Genomic DNA, 24,344 nt, shown 5'->3' on the forward strand with positions numbered 1-24,344 from the left:
CAGATACTTGAATTCCTTCACTTGGGGTAAGGACTCATTTCCTACTGAGAGCGGACAGACCACCGGTTTCCTGCTGAGAACCATGGCCTCAGATTTAGAAGTGCTGATTCTCATCCCAGCTGCTTCACACTCAGTTGCAAACCTATCCAGAGAGTGCTGGAGGTCGCAGGCAGATGATGCCATCAGGACCACATCATCTGCAAACAGCAGCGACGCAATCCCCAGCTCACCGAACTGCAAACCCACCTCCTCCCGGCTACGCCTCGATATCCTGTCCATGAAAATCACAAACAGGATTGGTGACAAAGCGCAGCCCTGGCGGAGGCCAACCCCCACCGGAAAGGAAGACGACTTACTGCCGAGGACACGGACACAGCTCTCGCTCTGGGTGTACAGGGATTGGATGGCCCTAAGTAGGGACCCCCTCACCCCATACTCCCGCATAACCCTCCACAAGACCTCTCGACCTTGGAGTAAACTTTCCCTGGGAGGCTGAGTAATGTGATGCCTCTATAATTGGCACACACCCTCTGGTCCCCTTTTTTGAACATTGCGACCACCACCCCAGTCTGCCACTCCTTTGGCACTGACCCGGACTTCCACGCAATGTTAAAGAGGCGTGTCAACCAAGACAGCCCCTCAACACCCAGCGCCTTCAGCATTTCTGGACGGATCTCATCAGTCCCTGGGGCTTTGCCACTGTGGAGTTGTTTGACTACCTCAGTGACCTCCTCCAGGGAAATTGACGATGATCCCCTATCATCTTCCGGCTCTGCCTCAATCGTAGAGGGTGGATTAGTCGGGTTCAGGAGTTCCTCAAAATGCTCCTTCCAACGCTCAACAACCTCCTCAGTTGAGGTCAGTAGTGTCCCTTCCTTGCTGTATACAGCTTGGATGGTCCCCTGCTTCCCTTCCTGAGGTGTCTGATGGTCTACTACTTTGGTGCCGACCGAAAGTCCTTCTCCATGGTTTCTGCGAAGTCCTCCCACACCTGCTTTGCCTTGGTCACGACCGAAGCCGTGATTTGCACCGTTGTATTAAATAGATAAAATTGCAATTATATTTTTGGCTGCATTACATTGTTATTCACATCGTTTCTAAGGCACTTACACTGAGTCATTATTTATCGATTTTGATCATGTTTGTGCAGTTAAAGACAACAACATTTTACGTTTTTTTTTAACGCTGGGTGTAAATTAACTACAGTTCCCATGATGCACACACCCTGTGTAGCTGCTACACAGAAATAGACAATGTGCTTCCTGGCTGTGTCAATAGATTAACCTGTCTTGTTCTGTCCTGCAAATTTGGTCAGATTTGTCGCACTTTATTGTCCACCCTACCATTGTACATAATAGTAGATACTGTAGACAGCTAGCTGGCTTGCTGACGTTAGTCAAACCAAGCTCATTCAGACGGGACTTGCCAAACAGAAAATGTTCACTAGCTGTGATGCTATTTTTCGCCATGTTTTACTCCGTTCACTTCTGCTAACAATGTTAGCGATCAGAACGGTTTTCCTGATCGAGCGGTCAGTAAATTCGACCAAATTTCAAGATAAATTGACTCATGTTTATAAAGCACACCAACATAGTGCTCTGGTCTGCTGCACTCTCCAGTGAAGTGTGCAAAACGCGGCAGAGTACCCGGATGTGTAGTTCACTGTAAAATAACCAAAACGTAAAATAAATAAAAAGTGCCTTTGAGAAACCACACGTCACTGTGCATGGAAGTTAATGTAGTTTGTTGCTTATTGTTTTATCTAACCACAATGGTATGTGTTGTCATTAAGTTTTGTGTTGATATCGATTAAGAATTATTTCAACATCCTATCTATTTCATCCAAGCAAAAGATAGGACGCGTGCGAACCAAACTAGTAGAGGCGTAGTTTTATGCTTTGTCTCCCTGTAGCAGAATGAATAGTGTCCCCTCTTGGCATTGTATACTCTTTGCCTACATGGGACAGAGTGGAGGAAGTTCGGGCCTTTACCTTCCCCGTCCATATCGATCCTCCTAAGGTTCGGAGGATCTGGGGCATGGATGTACAGTATTAGATCTGGGGACTGCGCAGGGTTCGCCATGTTTCACTAGCACATCTTTCGTGGCTTGATGCGCTAGAGGGCAGTATCGGTTTAGAACCTCACGGGTGCTTTAAATAGCAAGAGCAGAATGTGGACGAAGAAGACGTTGACGAAGAGAAGGAGACCATGTTGAATTAGCAAGAACAAGCACAATAGAGACGATTTATTTCGAGCGAATCTAAAAATCTGATCTAATAGCGAAACCAGTAACGAATCTGCCACGAACAGTTCATTAGGTATAACACCAGCATCGAAGAAAGGTGGGTTTTCACTGTATTTCGCCCATTATAACCAGGAACAAAGAGCTAGCTAGCCAACCTGCTATCTGGCTAGCCTAGTTAACGTTAGCTAGCTAACGACGACAGCAAGCTGGAGAAGCTTAGCTTTCTAGTAGCTAGCTAGTAAGATCAACATTACGTAGCCAGTTTGCAAATGGACCATTTTACTTGCAGGCAGCCAGTTAGTCACTTCGGGGAACTTTTAACATGTTTTCCAGCTATAGCTGGCTACTTGAATTTATTGGCAGTTTTGCGCAAGGAAGTTGCCTAAATCTTTTCTTCAATTTGCGGATTGGTATATTCCCTGGGACATGAACTTCGCGTAAACGTTCCATATTTTCCCGTGTCGATTCCAGATACAAAACGTATCTTTTTGTATTCAAATGTAACCAGTTATAGGAGATATATAGTTAAATGTTTAAGACTTTCGGAACTCGTTGTTGTTACTTGTGTGACATCGGCCCCGCTAATCGCTTAAACGTCCCACGAAATTATTCCATTCCAGCTATTATACTGATACAAGGTTGTCAACTCGAATGGCTAGACTTGACGCGCGCGGCTTGCTAATGTTAGCTCCCATGCTAGCTAGCCAGCCACACTTATGACTGTTATCCTCTATGAAGTTTGCAATAATACAATGCAATGCATGTTTCAGAATGCATTTCCTGACACTTAAAATGTGTATGCTTGAGAAATGTTTTATCACAGATAGCTAGCTAACTTATATACAAAATGTGCGCGTATTCACGTAACGTTAGGGTTGGGGCTTGATATGAAAAACTGTTTTTGTCTTTTTGAAGTTTCAACTTAAGTTCCATCACCTTGTTTTGATTACTTCCACTTGATGTTAGGCAGATACATTACATCAGATACTTGGCAGACGCCAAGTAACGGGATTGTTTATCATAGAATCCGGTGGAAAAATATAGGTTACCTGCCTAATCTTCTGTTACACGTTTTTGCCTGGATATTTTGCTCATCGTGTGAACTAAAATGGATTGGGGGGAAATGTGACACTCGCATTTAATCTGTATGGTTGTTTACTGTACCTGTTTAATTTGAATTAATTAAAATACATGTGTATGTTATATAATCTGACTTCCAACCCCATCTGCTCTTCCCGTCTTCTTGTCAGGTGGCACAGGGTTGGGTTGCTGGCTGACTGGAGGAAACGAGCCGCTCAAGCCCTCTTATATATACATACACACATACACACACGCACCACACACACTCACACACACACACACACACTGACGGCAGACCTGTGGCACCAACGAGGGAGGAGAGTGAGACACAGGGAGCGCAGGACGCAGAGGAGCCCAAGGGGGACTTAAAGCTTATGCTTTTGGACTTCAGTACCCCTTGTATATTTTGAACATCAGGAAACTACTTTCTCTCATGTGGAGGATATACAAGCACAGTGGGAAGCAAATATTGGAACAATAAGGACCATATGACTTTGGGGAAATATTTGTATAAAGATTCAAAAACGTATTTTCAAGGACAAAGATATTAGCAATTCTAAAGAACTCAAAGCAAAAGTGAACGTTAAATCAAAAAAAAAAAAGAAACTAAAGTGTTGTACTAAGATTATTTCCCTCTGTGCAAATTGCCTTAGCTGTTCTATTTCAGGACTTAAATCCCTTGATACTTGTTCACATATAATTTTCTATATTGTGCGCAGGTATAGTGTATTTATGCATATGAATGCACATTTCTCTTCATTTTGAAGAGCTCTTGTATAAAGACTTATTTTTTCGTACGTCAGTCACTCTGTTGTTGAAGGGGACCGAACTGCACGTACGTGTATATGTGTAAATACTACAAATTGACATCTGTTGTCAGAGCTTTGGACTGAACAGAATAGAGAATATTGTTTGTTAATGCTTTATTAGACTTTTCTACTTTTGGAGAGGAAAAAAAAACCTTGGAGGAAAAAAAACGTCGATACTAAGGAATAAAACAAAGGAAGAAATGGCAACTGCAAGAACAGAGAGTCTTGGCCCTGTCGTCATGGGACTTAACAAGCAAAATGGGCAGCTAAGAGGACAACCTAAACCGGCATCATCCCAATCAGGGCCCTTAACCCTGGGAAAGGCTGCAGGTGTTGTGCAGAAAGCAGGCAGTGCATCCCAGGAGGGAACTGGCATTAGGTTTGGGGATGACTGGAAAAAGAGCCTACAGCTCCCACCTAAAGACACCAGGGTCCGAACCTCTGTAAGTCATGGTGCTTAAAGATGTATTCACACCTAGCTCATTCTGAAACCTGCTAGCGTTTCCCCTCTAGATCACTTTGTTTTTGGGCATATGTGAAGTACACAGCAATCACACCCTCTGGAAGCACACGCTCCACGGAGCGGTTCGTTTGCAGAGAGAATGCAACCGACAACAACCCAACAAATAGATACAACTCAGTTGCTGTATGCTATCCTGCACTGTCGACATTAACAATCAACATCATTTTCGAGACGCAGCTTTGATGTTCCCTCAGATATATACTTACTAGTCTACTGTATAAATTCATAGATGGGCACACTTGCCCCTGACAGTAGGCTACCTCTACAGAGCATTAAGGTTCACAAAATAGACTTCGTTCTAAATCCAACCACCACGCTCATTCGCAATTAAATAATTTTTGATCAGTTTTATAATCTATGATCAAAGGTGGAAGAACAGTCATACTTTATAAAGCCAAAAATGGACAAGTAGGTGACAAGAAGTTTAGACCATGTAAATTAGCAGTTATGGATTACATTAGTAGTGTGGTGCAACTGTTCAGAGTGGAAGTAGTGATGGAGTAGACCAAGGGACCTCACCTTTTTTTTTTTTTTTTAGGATGGAGCCTAGTAATATGGAGCTTACTGTTGGCTACAATATGTTATTTTGCTTGTGCTTGCTCAAATTGAATGTGTTGTTGAACACTGGCATATCAACCAGAGAATGTCCGCAAAAGCTACAGTACACACGCTGCTGGTGCTCTTTGATTAACCCACTGCGGAGGTTTTTTTTGTCTGGATGAAAAAAACTGCAGGGTTTCTGGAAATCCAGACTTCCTGCAAAATTCTGGCCAATCACCAAACAATTAGCGTTTAGGGCGTATTCAGACCTATAGATAGTTTGCTTTGTGAACACAAATCGAACCAATGTCCAAGTGTAACATATTATTCCCTGAATCGGAACAAAGCAAATGAACTACAGGTCTGAATACGCCCAATGTTTTTCACTGGTTGATCGCTGTATGTAGTAGATTGTTTCTGAATTCTAGCTCAATACCTTTTGTGCCCTTCTGCAGTCCTCTATACGTGTGTAAAAGATCCAGATTTCCCCAGTCATTATTTTCCTTTGCCGTTTTCCTTTACAGTAATGAGCACACAGTTTGAGTAACTCTTTATCTTCCAGGATGTGACAGCCACCAAAGGGAATGAGTTTGAGGACTACTGTCTTAAACGTGAACTCCTGATGGGCATCTTTGAGATGGGCTGGGAGAAACCTTCACCTATCCAGGTATGGCAGCCGTAACCTAGCTACAGTAGCGGTCAATTCCTCGTAGGTGAAAATTTACTCTGCAAATAAACCTGATTCTGATATTTCTTATTTCTTGTGGTCTGTAGCTCCTACTAAGTATTCCATGTGACACCAAACGTTAAGCCAGGATGTGTGTTTGTGGCCTTCAGGAGGAGAGCATTCCCATCGCCCTGTCTGGACGAGACATCCTTGCCCGGGCCAAGAATGGGACAGGGAAGAGCGGGGCTTACCTCATTCCCCTGCTGGAGAGAATAGACCTGAAGAAAGACCACATACAGGGTAAGACAGACTCTGGGTCAACAATGCTCACCTATCCTCTCACCTTCCCAAGTTCTCCTTGTGAAAGCTACTACAGTACACGTCTCTTGTCTTTCTGAGCACACTTCTTGCCTTGTCGTGCCACAAGTGTGTAGTTCTTACCCGGTCTAATTCAGTCTCTCTGTCTGCAGCCATGGTCATGGTTCCCACCCGCGAGCTGGCCCTGCAGGTGAGCCAGATCAGCATTCAGATCAGCAAACACCTGGGAGGAGTCAAAGTCATGGCCACCACAGGCGGAACCAACCTGCGAGATGACATCATGCGCCTGGATGAGACGGGTAATTAACACTATTGTAATTCATCAGGTGGAGGACAATTTTTAATTCCATCTCCTAGGACTTTTTAGTAAATATTTGGCTGCTTTCAGCAAGCGTATAAATGGAAACCTTTCTTGTTGACACATCAGATCCTCTCAGATCTATGTAACCGCCACAGTGGTATGGCCTAGGGGCTTGTTTGGAGGTGGATAATAACTGGACTTAAGTAACTCTAGTTCTATGAGTAGATCGGAGCTCCATAGGAGGCTCCTGGCTCCTGGTGGTATACTAGGGCAGAGCACCACAAAGCCCCCGATGTACTCCATGCCAACCCAGCGCTGTACATAGGGAACCAATCTCCTCTGTGTTGAGTCAGCTGCAGCTGAGACCAAGCGCAACCCAGCAGAGCAGCATCCCGCCATGTGAATAGTGTAGCCAGCTCATTTACATAGGAAGTGATGGATGTCTTGAGCATGGTCCATATTGGCCAGCGGCACATAGCCCTGGGAAGGGCTTATGAGAGTGGAGCACATGCTGGGCGTGGATATTCAGAACCATGTCGGTGGAACTGTATTACCGACAGCAGGTTTGATAATGCTTTTCTAGAACTCTTTCTGTGTCCTGTACTGTTTAAGGAGCGTAGTACATGCACGTTTCTGGGGCTGTGCTGCCTATGCAACATGGATATACCGCTAGGAGCGAACTACCCCCTATGGGGCGCAGCTCCACAAAAAAGAACAGATTTGACTGCAAATGTGGTCAGTTAATGGTATGTTTCTTCTAAACTTGTAGACCATTCTCACTGCGCTCTCTCTTTCTATTCCTCAGTGCATGTGGTCATAGCTACGCCCGGCAGGATCCTGGACTTGATAAAGAAAGGTGTGGCCAAAGTGGATAGAGTCCAGATGATGGTGATGGATGAGGTATGTGTTTGTTAAATGTGAATCCACTGAATCTGTCAGTGACCAGCCGAGCACCCACCGAAGACCTCAACAGTTTCTCAGTAGTTTCAGTATATTAATCTATCAGCAGCCTCATATTTTTACCATATCTGCCCACATGTTCGGCCATCGGCCATCTCAAGTCTGAACAGGTCTACATTAAATGTCCTCTCTCCGGTTGCTTTCAGGCAGATAAGTTGCTGTCTCAGGACTTTGTGGTGCTCATCGAGGACATCATCAGCTTCCTGGCCAAGAACAGGCAGATCCTGCTGTACTCCGCCACCTTCCCCATCAGTGTGCAGAAGTTCATGGTGAGCACAGTCAAACTCGTGGCCCAGGGCCATGTGGCACAAGTCTGTCCTCACAACAGGCCCGTCTGTTGACACCCCGTGTACAGTATCTCTATAATGTGTGGCTACGGTTTTGCAGCAGTCATTTGGTGCATTTAGGCCTCTGTGTTTGCCACAAATGTGCCGTGTGTATGTCATAGTGTGTGCCACTGCATTTTGTTATCCTGTTTTGTTGGCTATCATTGCCCCAGGATCTTACCCTGGTGCAGCGCTGACACTGTTTCACAAATAACCCAATTCTTCTATGTCCCCACCCCCTTCCCTGACCAGGCTAAGCACCTTCAGAAGCCCTATGAGATCAACCTGATGGAGGAGCTCACTCTAAAGGGCATCACCCAGTACTACGCTTACGTCACTGAGAGACAGAAAGTGCACTGCCTCAACACTCTCTTCTCCAGAGTAAGACTCACACTCTTCATGTTCAGACAAGGGAGGGGGGCAGCGTCCACACTGGCGTGCTTTGAACTCACTTGTATTTGGTTACCGTAGCACTCTTTAGATGGATGAAGGTATTTTAGGCTGTTGTAGTCTCTCTTCCCTCATTCGGGATGTGAACAATTCAGGTCCTAAGAACACTTTAGTATTGATGCTTACCCCCTCTTGTTCTCTCTTACAGCTGCAGATCAATCAGTCCATCATCTTCTGCAACTCCACTCAGAGAGTTGAGCTCCTGGCTAAGAAGATCACCCAGCTGGGCTACTCCTGCTTCTACATCCACGCCAAGATGATGCAGGAGTACAGGAACCGTGTTTTCCACGACTTCAGAAACGGACTCTGCAGAAATCTGGTTTGCACTGGTATGTGTTTTTGCACAAGGAAAATATACAGAACAAGACACGGAATAGATATAGATATAGAAAATGAAGGATAGAGTTCAGTCATAGATACATTATTCATGTTTTAAATTGATTTAAAATGTCCTTACATTCCCTCCGTGCTCAGGGTCAACTGCAGAGAGCAGGGGATGGAGTTGTATTTGAGAGATTTCAGTAAATTTTGGGATTTTGAGTATTGCAATATGTATCGTATTGTATCGTGAGGTCCTTGCCAATACCCAGCCCTACAAGTAACTGTTTTCAAATTGAGGCAAGAAAAAACTAAATGTGGATCTCACTAAGTAGATTCTGTATTTCACACTGGTGTGGCCAAGTAAAAATATCAGTTGCACTGATATGACTGCAAATGGAGGAGCCACGTTTAGGCGAAGATGATTGACGCTCTAAATTGCTCTCAGAATACGATCACGTTTTCTGTTTATTCCTTGTTTGCAACAGATCTGTTCACCAGAGGTATTGACATCCAGGCCGTCAACGTTGTGATTAACTTTGACTTCCCCAAGAACGCAGAGACGTACCTGCATCGCATTGGCAGATCAGGTGTGTTAAAAGAACCATTTCTCTCCACCAACCTGCAATTCATCATCTTACTTTGTATGATTGTCTGAATGAAGCTGATGGCCTCTGTAGGCCATCCAAGCTGACCGTTCATTTCTCATATTCTCTATCATTATCTTTTCTCCCTTATTTGTCTCTTTCTATTACTTCATTCTCTTCCTCTCTCCCCCCATCATTCTCTCACTGTCAGGGAGGTTCGGTCACCTGGGCTTGGCCATCAACCTGATCACCTCTGATGACCGCTTCAACCTGAAGGCCATTGAGGACCAGCTGGTGACCGACATCAAGCCCATCCCGGGCAGCATCGACAAGAGCCTGTACGTGGCCGAGTTCCACACCGCCAATCCCGACTGCGAGGTGGAGGAGGTGGAGGAGAAGATGGGTCGCCAACAAGGGGAGCCCTAAACCTGTGAGTTACTCACTAAGACATGCCAATATTCCAGGCCGTATAGCTGAGATCTTGTCTGGTCCCAAATCAACTCCTAAGCCCTTACATCCTATGCACTCTTGGAGATATGGCTGAATTGGATACGTGTAGGTTATGCAGTGTCCATTTCAACTAGCTAAGCACAGAGATAGTTGGAGTTATTGTTATCAGTTGGAGTTTATACCTATCAAATAGCCTCAGATCTCCAAAAATGTATGTGGGGTTATTAGGGGTAGATGCGAGACTGGGTCCTCCTAAGTGTCGCCTATCTTTCTAATCCCTGTCATCTGTCTTCCCTTTAGGCTTTTAGGACACAACCAGGCTTTTGCACAAAATTCAGCTCTTGCACACAGGCTTCAGGCACCTCTTCAACTTCTCATTTCTCAACATCAAGTTTAATTTCAGAACCTGTCACATGGATGTCAAGGATTTTTTGTTTTTGCTCTTTAATGAGAGCTGCCTGTAGATTATATCCATTGAAATAGACCAACCATTTTGTTTTGCACTAGTTAACTTGCCTCATGCGCCCTGTGTCCTTTTATAACATGTCATTATTTGTTTCTCAGAACAGTGAAATGTTACGTTCTCAGCTGGATATGATTTATTAGAGATGGGCAGGGAACACGGGCTTCTTCGAAAAAGTTAAATACCTGTCTGAATATGAAGTCCTTTGAGACCACCGTTGTGGCCGGCAAGTGTAGACTTGGACTGGTCTGTAAATGTTAGTGGTGAGGTGGCACCAGCCGTATTACTCACTTAACAGTACTCTCTCACTCCTGTTGTCACTCAAGTGCCTTAATTACTCCCACATGCACTCTTATCCATTCATCAGTCTTTCTGCTTCTCTCACAAGAGCACAACCAAGCTGAATTGTAAACCTTTGTTTTTTTCCAGATATGCATTATGTAGTAACATTGTGCACTTCCACCGTCAAGGGGAATTTTGCCCATTTGAGATGTGCAGTAACTTGGCTCAGTCTTTGACTACCATCCAGAATGTGAAAGTACTTTTAATGTGAACATCGCAATAAAAAGGGCAGCTTATTTTAACACGTGGCTTTTTCATGTCACTGTTTAAATCAATGTGTGGAGCTCACCAAGACAGGCAAGGCCCATATTAAGACTGGATGGTAGCCTGCAATCAGCAGATACAGCACAGGCTAACAAAGACTGGCTGTGGAGCAGTTTATGCAAACAGGTCATGCCTACCTATTTATTACTCAGCGTGTGCAGCAATTTATGTAAGTTAAACAAAACATGTTGATTCCATTTTAATTTCCAGTGGTGCAGGATTTTGTGCTCGCAAGGACAAGATGTGTTAATGTGGCTATCTGGTTGAATTTAATATCTGGTTGGTCATAAAGGCGGTTATTGTAGTTAAAATAGGGGCTCTGTCAGTTTTCTTGGTGCAAAACAAAAAGGTTGGATGTCTCAATGATAGCTTTTTTTTTTCCTGTGTGAAGGCCCATCTGAAAATTATAGGCCTATTTCATTTTAAGTGTCCCCCGCACCCCAAACCCATCATGTAAACTCTAGGTCTGTGAATGTATTCAATGCCAATGTATTATTTTAGCCCAGTGGTAAATGCCAAACTCAAATTGTTTTGCTTTATAATAACAAAAAACAAGCATTTGTTTTCAAGCCCTCAGAGGTCTTCATCTTACTGCCAAGAGAAAATGGAGGGCATTTGATAAGATTCAAGGAAAACTATGTGATTTCAACATACTACATTTTGGTTGGAGGTCCTGTTCATTTTGTTGTTTCTGTTCTGTTTTTCACTGCATAGCTTTTTTGCTATTGTGAAAATCTGAGGGATTCTCAACTGAGGGGTGGGTTCTATTTTGAAAGCAAAATTGTAGCATCTTCAGACTGGCAGCTGTGATCTATTTGCCCCTAAAAAATTGCTTATTTTCAAGTCCTTTTTGACGATGCTTGCTAAGCGGTTAGGGGTCATTGCAGGGGCTTGGGACATTGGGGTTAGGGTTTTGGGTGGGTTTGTGAAAGCCAAGTCTTTAAGATGTGGTGCTGCTGTGGCATCTGAAATATTTTCCTCTCTGGTACTTAAATGCAAGAGTTTTCTTTAGAAACCCAACTAACTTTTAGTTTTCCCAAAGCACAAATTGGAAAGTACCATTTGACCATTGGTTTGCTTTATTTTAAGTTTTAAGTGCTTGTGAGAATGCTATCCTAGTCGAGTCAGCTGGGGCGAGTTTCCTGATTTCATAACCTGAGATAATTTTCCATCTGTGACTGATAAACAAAATGATCAGTTATTGATATGTTCAGGGAACACACCCATGATTAACTAGGTCAATCTTTTTACGAGGTGTAGAGAATCATTTTGAGGAAATAAGTTGTAAATGATTCTTAGTTTACACAAGTTGTTTACTATTACAAAAAAAAAATTGCTTCATGGTGGTGGAGGTAGTTTGAATATTTGAGTTTTTTGTAACTGACTTTCAGGATTTACATTGAAGCAAAACCAAAAAAGTGTGTGTGTGTGTGTGTGTGTGTGTGTGTGTGTGTGTGTGTGTGTGTGTGTGTGTGTGTGTGTGTGTGTGTGTGTGTGTGTGTGTGTGTGTGTGTGTGTGTGTGTGTGAGTGAGTGCGGCTATGTCTGTATGTATGTTAATCAGCTGAGTATGAATGCTGTATGTTTGTGTGCGCTTGTTATGTCTGTGTGCATGAGAGTGATATGCGTTGTCTTAATACTCTTTTTGGGCGTATGCTTCCAATTTCCTTGTCTCTCTTTGTGACCCATACGTTGCTTGGAGAGAACCGGTTAAAGCACTGTATTGTAGATAATATCTGAACAGCTAGAGGCAGAGTTTGCTACATATTTCTATCATTTATCAGTGCTTTCCAGTCAGTGGTTACCAAGGAGACTAGGAAATGGGTGTTGTTTAGAGTTAAGACAAGTGTGTTAGTGTGTAATGTCTGGATGTATGGCACTGTCTAATCCTGTCTGTGTACTTTTGACTTGAGTCGGGTATACCTGTGTGAATGATTATAAATGTATGTGAATGAGGGGGAGGGAATCATTTACTCTTCAACTTCCAGTTGTGTGGAGAAAGTAACCATGTTCATAAATCTGTTTACAACATGAGTAAGAACAGCTTTCAACAGCTTGTTGTGGGGAAAGGAAAATAGGATATTGGGTTTAATGTAATGTGGCAATTATGGTAAATGCTGCATAGGGCTTGGAGGAAAAAGGCAAAGAGCGTTGATTGGTCCAGATGAATTTGAAACCACAGGGTCCATCCTCAGATTTTAGTTGTAATAATTGTCAAGGAGATTCTCATGTCTGCAGAGCCATAGTCAATGGAATTGGGTGAATAACTAGATGTGCTACTATTATGCAGACTCATGTTACCTTGTGAGACAGCGCCTAATATTACTCAGCATAAAGCCCTTAAAATGGGATACATAAAATTTTGTTTGGACAGAGATGTGTGGTTCCTAATTCTATTTTGCCTGCCTAAATTTACACTCAATGTCGTCCCCCCCCCCCCCCCCAAAAAAAAGAAAGGATAACCAAGGGTTCTGTTTGCCACATATGTAACGACTGAGCAAAAAAACATTTTGTTGTCATCGTGGGGGGAGGGCATCTAAGAGTTTGGCCCTGGGGTGTTTTTCTGTTGTTGTACGTGGACATGTACACACCTTGGTGGCCAGTCCTTTTCTTTTTCATTTGTTTTCAAACCTGTTAAACCCCCCCAAAGTAGTAGAAAAAGGAGGTCTTGAATCAGTCAAATTCATTTACTTTGACAAGCTAGCCCATGCTTTTCTCTCAAATATCTGACCATGTCCAAAAGTGAGTCAGTCCAATGCTACAATAGTAAAAGATGTATGCTTGATCTCCTGCTTGATCTCCATGGTCATAGGTTCAACATTGAAATTGGCTGTTTTGATTGGCTTACATTGCAGTATTGTTTTGATTGGTGACTATTACAATATTGGAATCCCTTGTGACTTAAGTCAATTTGACTTAACACCCCCCTCAGTCTTCTAGAAACACAAGCAATACGGAAGGCTACTTCAATGATGATGTCTATCACTGTCCTAAACTGTGTTTTAATGACATTGAATGCAGGGGGTTATTGGACTTAAATAAATTGAACTCAAATTTAATGCTTGCATGGTCTCTGTCTTCATTTTTCTTTGTGGGGTGGGTAGGTAGAGGTAGCGACATAGAGGTTGCTTCATTTGTTAAGACTGGGATGGTGATTGAAAATAGTGCTGCAGAGGCGGTCTTGGAGTCAAATAAAAGGATACGCGGAGGGTACTAGGAACAGCCTCCATGCTCTGTCACTACTGACCTTCACTGAGTGGGTCTTTCTGCATACCTCTTAATAGTCTTGCACTGCAACCAAACCAAGCCTGGGTCTCCTCCAATCTTTATCTCTGGAAAGTGCAGACCCTCCCCTCAACCCTTGACAACTTATCTTATCGGCCAATTGAACGAAAGCATCTCCTCTAGTGCAACAAATCAGCGAGCATCTGTTCCGAAAGCGGATTCTTTAGTTGTCCAATCATATTACATTTATCTTGCGACGGACGTCGCTTTAACCCTATAGCGCCATGCTTCAACCAGTATGCAAAGTGGAGGTTTTCAGCCTGGAAGCGTGAGCGTGCATGCTGGCTGCGTAGGCAATGATTGACATGTTTTTCTGCCAGACGTTCATCAGACCTGGGATCATTTGTCCAATCCAGTTCATACTTGGTGAAAATAGGCGGAACCTAGTGATGAATCATGACCGTTTCTTCTTCGTTGGTCCTGCCGGGTGTTGCATCGTCCTCTGGAAATCACAACGTGAGTAGCCAGTCTGCAATTTTATAGCACGAGGTTTAATAGGAAACAGGCAGCTCGCATACTGTGCTTATCATTTTTCATGTAGGTCTGTTGACGGTTTTGTACTACAGTAACATCCTAATTTACTTGTTAAGAGTATAAAGCCACTGGAAGATGTCAGGTAGCTAGCTAGCTAACTAGCTAGCTGGCTAGGTTAGCTAGCTAAATTAGCTAACGTTGGCCATCTTATTCTTGATTCTTGACTACAGTTAAGCTTAATCTGTCTCACGCGATCATTTAGCTGGCTAGAGCACATGGCTCAGTTCAAACTGCTACAAGCCGAGAGGCAAACGCCTAACGTGAACAAGTACAGCTACTGTAGCTAGCTAACGTTACTTGGCCCTGCTTGACACTCAGACAATTTATTTGGCTGTCTGATTTTGCAAAAAAAAACAATTCTATATCATAACTAATGTTTATTCACTTTGTGTCAGTGTTGAAACTTAGCAGAGCTCTCAAGTCTTGATAATAGCTTGGAGAGTGGTTGCTGTATGTATGAGTTCATCACCCACAATGAAATGTGCACTAATTTGTTGTCAGTCACCTCTATTGGTTTCATTAAAGCTACAATCGTAAAGGGGCGTGGCTTCACCTGTCTCGCATTCTTACTGATAACCTTGTCATGTTGTAGCCCATCCCTCCCCTCTCAAATCCTCACCAGCATCTTCAACCTCATCCACCACTCTTCTCTCTCTCTCTTTCTCTCCCTCCCTCTCTCTTTCCATCTCTCAGAATGGGCAGTGTTCTGGCTGCCAGCTCTCCGAACCCGCCGCCGGCCTCTGCCGGGGCTGCCCTCGGTGGCCCAGGACTGACGGTTCCTCCAGGATTCAGCATGCCCCCGGTCTCACCCGTCCTGCCTGCTGGCACCTCAGGCTCCGCACAGCAGGGGGAGGCAGAGCCTGCTCTGCCCAACCCTGGTGCGTTTGAGGAGTGCCACCGCAAGTGCAAAGGTAAACGGCAGTAGTTAATGCCATGGTACATTATTGTTCTTATGGAGAATGTTTAACAGAAATAAGTAGCTTTCCATCTCTTATTTTTCAGAGGTGTTCCCCATGCAAATGGAAGGGGTACGGCTTATTGTTAACAAGGGCCTTAGCAATCACTTCCAGGTCAGTAAAGGTCACTACATCATGTTATGAGTAGTCTACATGCTATCCTGTCCTCTTGATTTTTTTACAGTACACTTAACCAATATTGATTATTACAAATAATATTGTTGACAGGCATTTTAAAGGTGTCATTTCATCACCGTCAGGTTAATCACACAGTTATGCTCAGCACCCTGGGAGATTCCAGCTACCGCTTCGGTGCCACCTATGTGGGATCCAAACAAACTGGTCCAGCTGAGGTATCCTAGCAACACTCTCTCTCTCTCTCTCTCCCTCCCTCTCTCCCTCTACCTCTCCCCCTCCCCCTCTCCCTCTCTCTCTCTCTCTCTCTCTCTCTTCCTCTCACCCTCATCTTTGCCCTCAGGCTGGTTTTTGATGATGTCTGAAATTTTAGTTAAAAAAAAACAACTTTTGCCTGCAGTCTTTCCCAGTCATGGTGGGAGACATGGACAACAGCGGCAGCCTCAATGCCCAGGTCATTCACCAGATCTCAGACAGAGTCCGCTCCAAACTGGCTTTCCAGGTAACGTTCGCTGGCTGTTTCTCTTGCTGACATCAAATGTATTGTCATTTTTTTGTGTACTATCACCTTCAACATATTTGTTGCTTTATGACACCCTGATCCATTCATCAGTGGTTTTGGTGTGTGCTCTCTGCCACCAGACGCAGCAGCAGAAGTTTGTGAACTGGCAGGGGGATGCTGAGTTCCGGGGAGAGGACTTCACTGCTGCTGTCACCCTGGGCAACCCAGACGTCGTTGTAGGCTCTGGTTAGTCATCTCTCCCGTCAACCCGTATATATTAGATAAAAATTAGTCTGACTCAATGGATGTAGGTTTTGGAGATAAGCCTTGTCATTCGGTTATCACTGCCCAATCGGTGGCGACGGAATTGAAACTGACAGTTGCTGTCGGCCTGACGGTTGTATGTGAAACAACAACAGCCTAGCAGCCACTCAGCTGACGCCGATAGTGATTGTTTTAAAGAAATACAGCGTTTTTTTCCCCTGTCCCCGAATGGTAATGAGTCCAGTCCCTGAGATGGGTCTGTCTGGCTATGTGACACTTGATGAAAATATCTTAGTTTGAGTTTAGTTTAAAACTTAATTCTTGACCTCACCTCTCCTCTTTCCTCCCTTTCTCCCCCTGTGTTCTTGCAGGTATAATAGTAGCACACTACCTCCAGTCCATAACCCCTTCCTTAGCCCTGGGGGGGGAGCTAGTTTACCACCGTAGGCCAGGAGAGGAAGGCACCGTCATGTCTCTTGCTGGTAGATACACAGGTAAGCAGGCCTGCTGGTTGGTGTCATGATGGAGTATAGTACTAGCATAATTCTTTGATCTTATTGATGAATACTGTTGCTATTACGCATGCATTATTCCATAACCCAGAGTTCAGATATCACACTGTAAATATGTACTATAGTTAACGGTTTGTTTCTTGCTTTTTGCAGGCAGCAACTTTATTGCGACATTGACCCTTGGGGGAGCAGGGGCACATGCCTCATACTATCATAAAGCCAACGACCAGGTATCAGTATCAGTCAACCTTCTCCTCTTCCATTTTCCAAGTTTTATTTATTTTCCATTGCAGCAGCTGCTTTGTCTATGTTGTTATTAGCCACGGTTGTGGTTTCTCCTTGTTCATCTCTGTATTATATCCAGTGTATCCTGTGTCCTGCCTCAGTTGCAGGTAGGCGTGGAGTTTGAGGCTAGCACTCGTATGCAGGACACCAGTGTATCATTTGGTTACCAGCTAGATGTGCCTAAAGCCAATTTACTCTTCAAAGGTAAGCTATTATTGCCATGCATGCAGTTAAACCAATTCCTCAAATGTGTATATTTACCTATGTATGTATGTATATTTCTTCTCACTTCTTCATTGTATGGTTTGCTATTTTGTATTGTCTGGTTCAGGGTTTACGCTACCAAAAATTACTGCCAGATAAATTCGAATTTGCTGGGCACATTACTATGTCTATAAACAGTAAATCAATATCAAATAACATCATCAAGCATCAGGGATATTGATGCATTTTATAAAACAAGATAGGAATCAAATAATCCCTCAGGAATGAACATGTTCTAGTTCTGGTCATCTGTAATTCATAATAATGATGATTTATCAACTTTCATGATCGGAAAGAAAGACAAATTTGATCACCAGTGCATGCGTGAAGAAACACATGCAGGCAAGGTATTCAGATTTGATTTGAAGGCTGTTTTAAATGATTTATTTTCACTTATTTTATATCATAGGGTTGGTATTTCATTGGCTTAATTCCAAATTCATCCTGGCACGTGCAGCATTTATGGGAGAAATGCACTTTATCCATTGTGAGATCATCAATCAGCCCTGATAGTTAGAAAGATAGACCACGTAATGACTTGCTATAGAAATAATTAGCTTAACCTATTCAAGGCAACAGTAGGCAGTCCGCCAGTATTTGAAATTGTTGGCGATTGTCCATTTTTACCTGCCAAAAGCAGGTAATTACTCTTTTAAGGTAGTTATTTTAGGCTAATTCTGTGTGTGTGTGCGTGTGTGTGTTTCCCTCCAGGCTCAGTAGATAGTAACTGGGTGGTTGGGGCCACATTAGAGAAGAAGCTGATTCCCTTGCCGCTCTCCTTAGTCCTGGGCGCCTTCCTCAATCATCGCAAGAACAAGTTCCAATGCGGTTTCGGGGTAACCATCGGTTAAACTCACTGCAATGGGGGGGTAATGGCCCCTGACGGACTTCACAGAAAGGACAGACAAACATACCGTGGACAGACTTTCAAGGCCAGGACTCACTACTCAGTCTCACAACTCTTCTACTTGTCTCCCATCTCTGACTAACATCATTCGTTGTTTGTTGTAAGGATCACATTGAATGAATAATGTGTAGTTTACAGAATCATTGAAAGATTGAACCAAAACAAGTAAATGAAATACATTTGGAGTACCAAAATAACCAACAGAACAATTGAAATGCAATTGAGGTTGAAAATTAATCGTCATTTTATGGACAACTAGATGATGCAATGGTGACCATAGACTTAAGAGACTTAAGATAGCAGAAAAGGAGGACATGAAACATGTTGTTGTTGTTGTTAGGAAACTATCAAATTACAGTACGTTTTGTTCATTTGGTCAGTGCCTGTCCGGTTTTGTTTTGCTCTGTTGGTTTGTTTTTTCTATTTTGTACTGTACTGTATAGTCTGTCTTGGCATGAAGTGAATGACAGTCTGTTATAATTGGGGGGAGTGATTAGGGAAAGGGTGATGTCACAGTTTTCAATCTGTTTCTGTTTTTATTTCTTTATGGTAATATGAAATGATATATATAAATATTACCTGTATATATCCATTGGGGAAAATAAATGCCATTTCTTACAAAATAGTCATTGCCTGTTTTGAGAAATGTATGTGGTTGTGTAAATTCTTTAAACTGAGAACACTGGTAAGGTTCAGCTTTCCTATACAGTAGGTTTATTTATTTCTTCTTTTTTTTATGTAACAGACAATAAATAGATACATATTTGTTAGAGATGAGTTGTGCAAAGTATTTGAGCGATGGGACACAGCTCTTATTTGGCTTTGTTTATCTTGTTTGGGTGAGAGTGGAGAGGGAGGTCTAGTCCATTACTGACTCTTCTGGGTGAAGGACTCCCAGAGGGCGGTCAGCTGGGTCTTCAGGTCCTGGGCGTTGAGTTCCAGCTTCTTCAGCTCCACTCCATAGGAGGCCAGGTTCTGCTGGAGCTCCTGGGTTCTTTGGGCCAGCTGAGTCTGGAAGCTCTGGGTCAGGGGAATCATGCTCATTTGGAAATCGTCCAGATTCTGCTCAAACTTCTTTTTCAGCTCCTCTGTGTGGGGAACCAGCTGGGACTGCAACTCCTTCACACTCTTCTCCAGGCTCCCCTTCAGCTCCTCGCTCTTCTGGAGCAGGGTGGCCTTCAGCGTGTCAGGGTCCAGGGCCTCCAAGTAAGGGGTCACATCCCTCCTCAGCTCCTCCACCTGCCTCTGGATGTCCACACTCAGCTCCTCTGCGTAGGGCTGCAGCTGGGCCCTCATGGTGCTCAGGTCCTGATCCAGATGAGCCTTCAGCAGCTCGGCCTCATGGGTAATCTTGGCCAGCAGCTCCTGAGTCAGAGGAGTCACCTGACCACGCAGGGCCACAGTGTACTGGTTCACAGCATCAGCACTCTCAGAGATCATAGCACTACGGAGAGAGAGAGAAAGAGCTCACTACAGTGCTGTAGTTGTAGTTATCTAACATTCATCTTGTTTCTACACGCTGAGACTTACTTGACTCCCTGTCCCAGCTCAGACTGCTTGATCTTCTGCAGGGTCTCCTCAGCAGTGTGGGTTGCCTTGGCTACATAGTCCCAGAATGCATCTCTCACCATGTCCAGCTGTGGCTTGGGCTGGTCCTGCGACAGAATGGCAGCATTGCACCCTGGAGGAGAGGCAGTTGGTTTAGTTACATTATAACATAGAGTAAGTAAACTACACACACTTTCAGGAAATGAATACAAGCGTAAAGGCTAGAGGTTCTCACCAGTGAAAACAGCCAGGGTAAGCACCAGAAGGACCTTCATGACTGCTCTATGTGACTCTGGTGGGGAAAAAATAAGTTTGATCAATGCACCATTCAATCCATAATTTCAGTCATTTTAGATTATAATGATTTTTTACATTTTAGGTGTGTGTCTTACCTTCCTGAGTGAGGTTGTCTCTTGTCTCTGTGCTTGATAGCGAGTGTGTGTGGTGTGGCTGATGGGTCTGGGTTTATATACTGTACATGTAGGGGCCTAGGTGTTACAGAGAGGAACAAAGTCCAGGAGTGAATGCCTTGCTGTTTGTCCCCCTGTCACCACTGCCTCCACATCACTTCCTATAATATGTCAACGCACTAGACTGCAACCCAAGTTATTTCAGCTCTTTCATAGTCAAAGGTCATGATGCCTCTGTGAATTATGTACACATTTTATTTCATATAATTGTGCAGTAGCATTTTTCTCCCATCAGTAAAAAAATGATGCATGATAGAAACAGCTCCTGCCAGCAGGTAACCAGCAGGCTGCAGTACAGAGACCGAGGCACCGGGGAGAGGAGAGCAGTTAGTAGATTATCTCTGAAAGTACAACTGTGGAGAATAAACATATCAACCCAAAGCATGTTCTAATGTCCCTCGCCCTCATTATCAGACTGGCTGAAGTCTGATGCCAGCCTGTCAGGGATACCATGTTCTATCAGGCTCATTTCTCCCCTGGATGTCATACATTCGTCAGACGGCTGTTTAGCCATATTATTTCCCTGAGAAAACAGAAAGTGGGTGACTGTCACAAAATGTCTTCAGTTCCTAATTTCCTTCATCCTTTTTAAGCATGAACATTTAACCATGAATTTAACTCAATGCAATTCTAAGTGAATTCACATGCTCTCATCCTGTTACTGCAGACATTGACAGAAAACGGAAATATTGCCAACTGGGCTACAGGGGGCATCACCATCTCCTTCCAGCAGGGTGGTGGTCTCCAGGTCCAGGTGGGGCAGAATGGCACCCTGGCGATCACCACCATAAACTGGCCATCCCTGGTACACTAGACCATCACTGACAATGGGAAATCCAAGTCATGCAAGTGCAATGAATGTAAATGAACATAATCTCCTTGATTGTACAAACACCTGTCTTTCCATAATGGCACCGCAGTGCATCAAAGCAGCAGTCTATAGCATCACAAGACGCCCGTCTTATCCAAGACTGCATATTATCCAAGATGGATCCAAAGCAGGTGCCAGCGTCTTCCCAGCAGGAAGGATACCTGGTAAGGAGTGGGGCTGTTGATAGGATTCATTTAATGGTTCCTGTGACTAATAGCCACTCATTAGTGGAATGACCTGCAGCCACGTTTCCTCACTAGTACGTGGATTTAACATGGTCATACATTCTTTGTCTACACACTGAATCTTTTTTGATAATTTCTTAGTCCACTGAGAGAAATCATTATGGAGGAAGATGAATCAGTTTGGTTTGAGGTCTATCAATGAACACCATTTAGACCATTGCAGAGGTATGTTGATCATTGCCAATCAATGACTTCTGAAGAAAGACAGTGTTCATATCTGACCACGTGTGTCTGGAAATGTCTATATAAGGAAATACTGAACCCCTCTTATGTAACTATCTTCAATGGGTCAGGTTAAACTATAGGGTCAAAGTTTCTCATACTACATACTGACCTAGAAGCAAATGTTAACATCTGATACAGCTTGAGAAACGTGTTAAACGTATGTCAGCGCTATGCACATACTGTATGTATATGCACAAATCCTAAGATTTAATGAATAAATAAATGTGTTTACATGACTCAAACACTCAACAAAACAAAAAGAGTGAATCAGCCCTGTGCACATTAAACTGATTACGTCTCTTTCTTATCAGATGACATTTCTGCATGTATGAGTAGTAGTAATAGTGATAATGCTGAGTCAACCGCGTCAACTCTGGGTCAGCAGTTCACCTCTGGAATTTTCATGATAGCGTGTTTCCCAACCCTTCAATATCAGGACCAGGTGATTAACTATTTTAGTCAAACACAAGAACTGATTTGCTTCTGATTTGTATCACAGTTGGCACCCATGGGACTCTGTTTATGTTGATTTGGGTAAGTTAAAACAAGTACACCCCAAGTATTTGACGGTTTTTGCCAATAATTGGCCCAGGTCGCCAAATCAAATTCAATGTACAATGTACTGTATGGATTCCAGTTAGATGTCTGTTTCATCGTGTATCTGGGCGACTGTGATCAGCCTCTAATTACTTACAGTGCCATGAGTACAAGTAAGTGACTTTTATGATAAAGGTTCATCTCCAGTCAGCTAAGTATAGTTATTTCCTTCCTTAATGAAAACAGTTGGAGGACATAACTATGTAATCTCTCTCTTACGTGTGTTTATCTGTTCCATAATGGGTCCCTAGAGTTCGGTCTGGGGCATCCAGGCAGGGTGTGACGTGGAGGTAGGGATGACAGGAGTACATTACAGCAATGCACTCAATCTAGGACTTTGTCCCTCATTGTGACAGGCACTCATATAAACCCACCTCTGATACCTGCAGCAACTCTGAACTGACTTAGGTACAGAAACAAAGACAAGCTCAGTCGCCAAGGTAAGACACTAACCTAAATTCTATACAGGAAGAACTTTAGAGAATCTCAATTGAAATAATGGATTGAATGGTGAACTGATCAAATTATTTTTTTCCCCACCAGAGTCACATAGAGCAGTCATGAAGGTCCTTCTGGTGCTTACCCTGGCTGTTTTCACTGGTGAGAACCTCTAGCCTTTACGCTTGGATTCATTTCCTGAAAGTGTGTGTAGTTTACTTACTCTATGTTATAATGTAACTAAACCAGCTGCCTCTCCTCCAGGCTGCAATGCTGACATTCTGTCGCAGGACCAGCCCAAGCCACAGCTGGACATGGTGAGAGATGCATTCTGGGACTATGTAGCCAAGGCAACCCACACTGCTGAGGAGACCCTGCAGAAGATCAAGCAGTCTGAGCTGGGACAGGGAGTCAAGTAAGTCTCAGCGTGTAGAAACAACAAGATGATTGTTAGATAACTACAACTACAGCACTGTAGTGAGCTCTTTCTCTCTCTCTCCGTAGTGCTATGATCTCTGAGAGTGCTGATGCTGTGAACCAGTACACTGTGGCCCTGCGTGGTCAGGTGACTCCTCTGACTCAGGAGCTGCTGGCCAAGATTACCCATGAGGCCGAGCTGCTGAAGGCTCGTCTGGATCAGGACCTGAGCACCATGAGGGCCCAGCTGCAGCCCTACGCAGAGGAGCTGAGTGTGGACATCCAGAGGCAGGTGGAGGAGCTGAGGAGGGATGTGACCCCTTACTTGGAGGCCCTGGACCCTGACACGCTGAAGGCCACCCTGCTCCAGAAGAGCGAGGAGCTGAAGGGGAGCCTGGAGAAGAGTGTGAAGGAGTTGCAGTCCCAGCTGGTTCCCCACACAGAGGAGCTGAAAAAGAAGTTGGAGCAGAATCTGGACGATTTCCAAATGAGCATGATTCCCCTGACCCAGAGCTTCCAGACTCAGCTGGCCCAAAGAACCCAGGAGCTCCAGCAGAACCTGGCCTCCTATGGAGTGGAGCTGAAGAAGCTGGAACTCAACGCCCAGGACCTGAAGACCCAGCTGACCGCCCTCTGGGAGTCCTTCACCCAGAAGAGTCAGTAAATGGACAACCAGTGCTTGGCCTGATAATGTAAACCTGAAAGGTTTACATTAACTCTTCCTTTTTAATATCGTGGGGCTGATGAAGAAATATTTCACAGGCTAACGTTTGAATAGTTTCAAACAGTGTATTTATTCATTTATTTTTATAAAATTGTACATGTACTGTATTAATTATTTTATGCAAAATAAATCAATTAAATATTGTAACTGTACTTGGTCTGTGTAATGTGCTATCATCATTAATCAGGTGATAAATAGAATAGAAATAGAATAGAAGTAGAAGACACATTGCCAGAACTATGTTCTATATCTTACCATAACTCTGCCCTCACAATATTAGTAATCTTGTCCCAATAAAATTAAAGTCCATTTGTAACCCTGTTAGGGCTATTAGCATATCAATCCCATTACTTCAACACTGATGATTGGGTAATTTCTGACTGGTATGGGAGTCTTTTCGGTCCCTGGGGCGCGCAGTGTGCATTGTGCTCTGATGTTGGTGATAATAATCATTGTGTTTGCTTCCTGCTTAAAGCATATGTTCACTGTGTACAAAACAAATGATTAACCTCACCATGGTCTC

The 24,344-nt window shown here is 43.7% G+C and overlaps 4 protein-coding genes across 4 annotated transcripts; 3 read left to right on the forward strand and 1 right to left on the reverse strand.

Moving 5' to 3' along the window:
* The first annotated feature begins 2,206 nt into the window (after window positions 1-2,206).
* Window positions 2,207-11,533, forward strand: LOC311322982 (putative ATP-dependent RNA helicase ddx6). Its single transcript, XM_084455101.1, has 12 exons — window positions 2,207-2,342; window positions 3,496-4,577; window positions 5,760-5,864; window positions 6,035-6,164; window positions 6,335-6,481; window positions 7,289-7,383; window positions 7,590-7,712; window positions 8,022-8,150; window positions 8,368-8,548; window positions 9,026-9,127; window positions 9,336-9,554; window positions 9,875-11,533. Exons 2-11 carry the CDS (start codon window positions 4,335-4,337, stop codon window positions 9,548-9,550), a joined length of 1,470 nt encoding a protein of 489 aa, XP_084311227.1. The 5' UTR covers window positions 2,207-2,342; window positions 3,496-4,334; the 3' UTR covers window positions 9,551-9,554; window positions 9,875-11,533.
* A 3,622-nt stretch (window positions 11,534-15,155) lies between these two features.
* On the forward strand, window positions 15,156-18,887 carry tomm40l (translocase of outer mitochondrial membrane 40 homolog, like; the record flags this gene model as incomplete). The annotated part of the gene is made up of 9 exons (XM_084454825.1): window positions 15,156-15,372; window positions 15,464-15,531; window positions 15,678-15,770; window positions 15,953-16,054; window positions 16,195-16,300; window positions 16,690-16,812; window positions 16,984-17,060; window positions 17,217-17,319; window positions 18,091-18,887. The coding sequence occupies 9 exons, from the start codon at window positions 15,156-15,158 to the stop codon at window positions 18,228-18,230; spliced, it is 1,029 nt and encodes a 342-aa protein (XP_084310951.1). The 3' UTR covers window positions 18,231-18,887.
* A 266-nt stretch (window positions 18,888-19,153) lies between these two features.
* On the reverse strand, window positions 19,154-20,109 carry LOC311323536 (uncharacterized protein; the record flags this gene model as incomplete). Its single annotated transcript, XM_084455781.1, has 3 exons — window positions 19,154-19,730; window positions 19,817-19,967; window positions 20,070-20,109. The coding sequence occupies 3 exons, from the start codon at window positions 20,107-20,109 to the stop codon at window positions 19,154-19,156; spliced, it is 768 nt and encodes a 255-aa protein (XP_084311907.1).
* Window positions 20,110-22,802: 2,693 nt separating this feature from the next.
* Window positions 22,803-23,761, forward strand: apoa4a (apolipoprotein A-IV a; the record flags this gene model as incomplete). Its single annotated transcript, XM_084454840.1, has 3 exons — window positions 22,803-22,842; window positions 22,945-23,095; window positions 23,185-23,761. The coding sequence occupies 3 exons, from the start codon at window positions 22,803-22,805 to the stop codon at window positions 23,759-23,761; spliced, it is 768 nt and encodes a 255-aa protein (XP_084310966.1).
* Window positions 23,762-24,344: the final 583 nt, after the last annotated feature.

The sequence above is a fragment of the Borostomias antarcticus genome, assembly GCF_949987555.1.
Source record: "Borostomias antarcticus genome assembly, chromosome: 21".
NCBI lineage: Eukaryota > Metazoa > Chordata > Actinopteri > Stomiiformes > Stomiidae > Borostomias > Borostomias antarcticus.

Coding starts and splice junctions, on each gene's coding strand:
- LOC311322982 (XM_084455101.1), top strand. CDS start 4,335: ATGGCAACTGCAAGAACAGAGAGTCTTGGCCCTGTCGTCATGGGACTT. Junction 5,865..6,034: donor AGAAACCTTCACCTATCCAG/GTATGGCAGCCG, acceptor TGTGGCCTTCAG/GAGGAGAGCATTCCCATCGC. Junction 8,151..8,367: donor TCAACACTCTCTTCTCCAGA/GTAAGACTCACA, acceptor TCTCTCTTACAG/CTGCAGATCAATCAGTCCAT.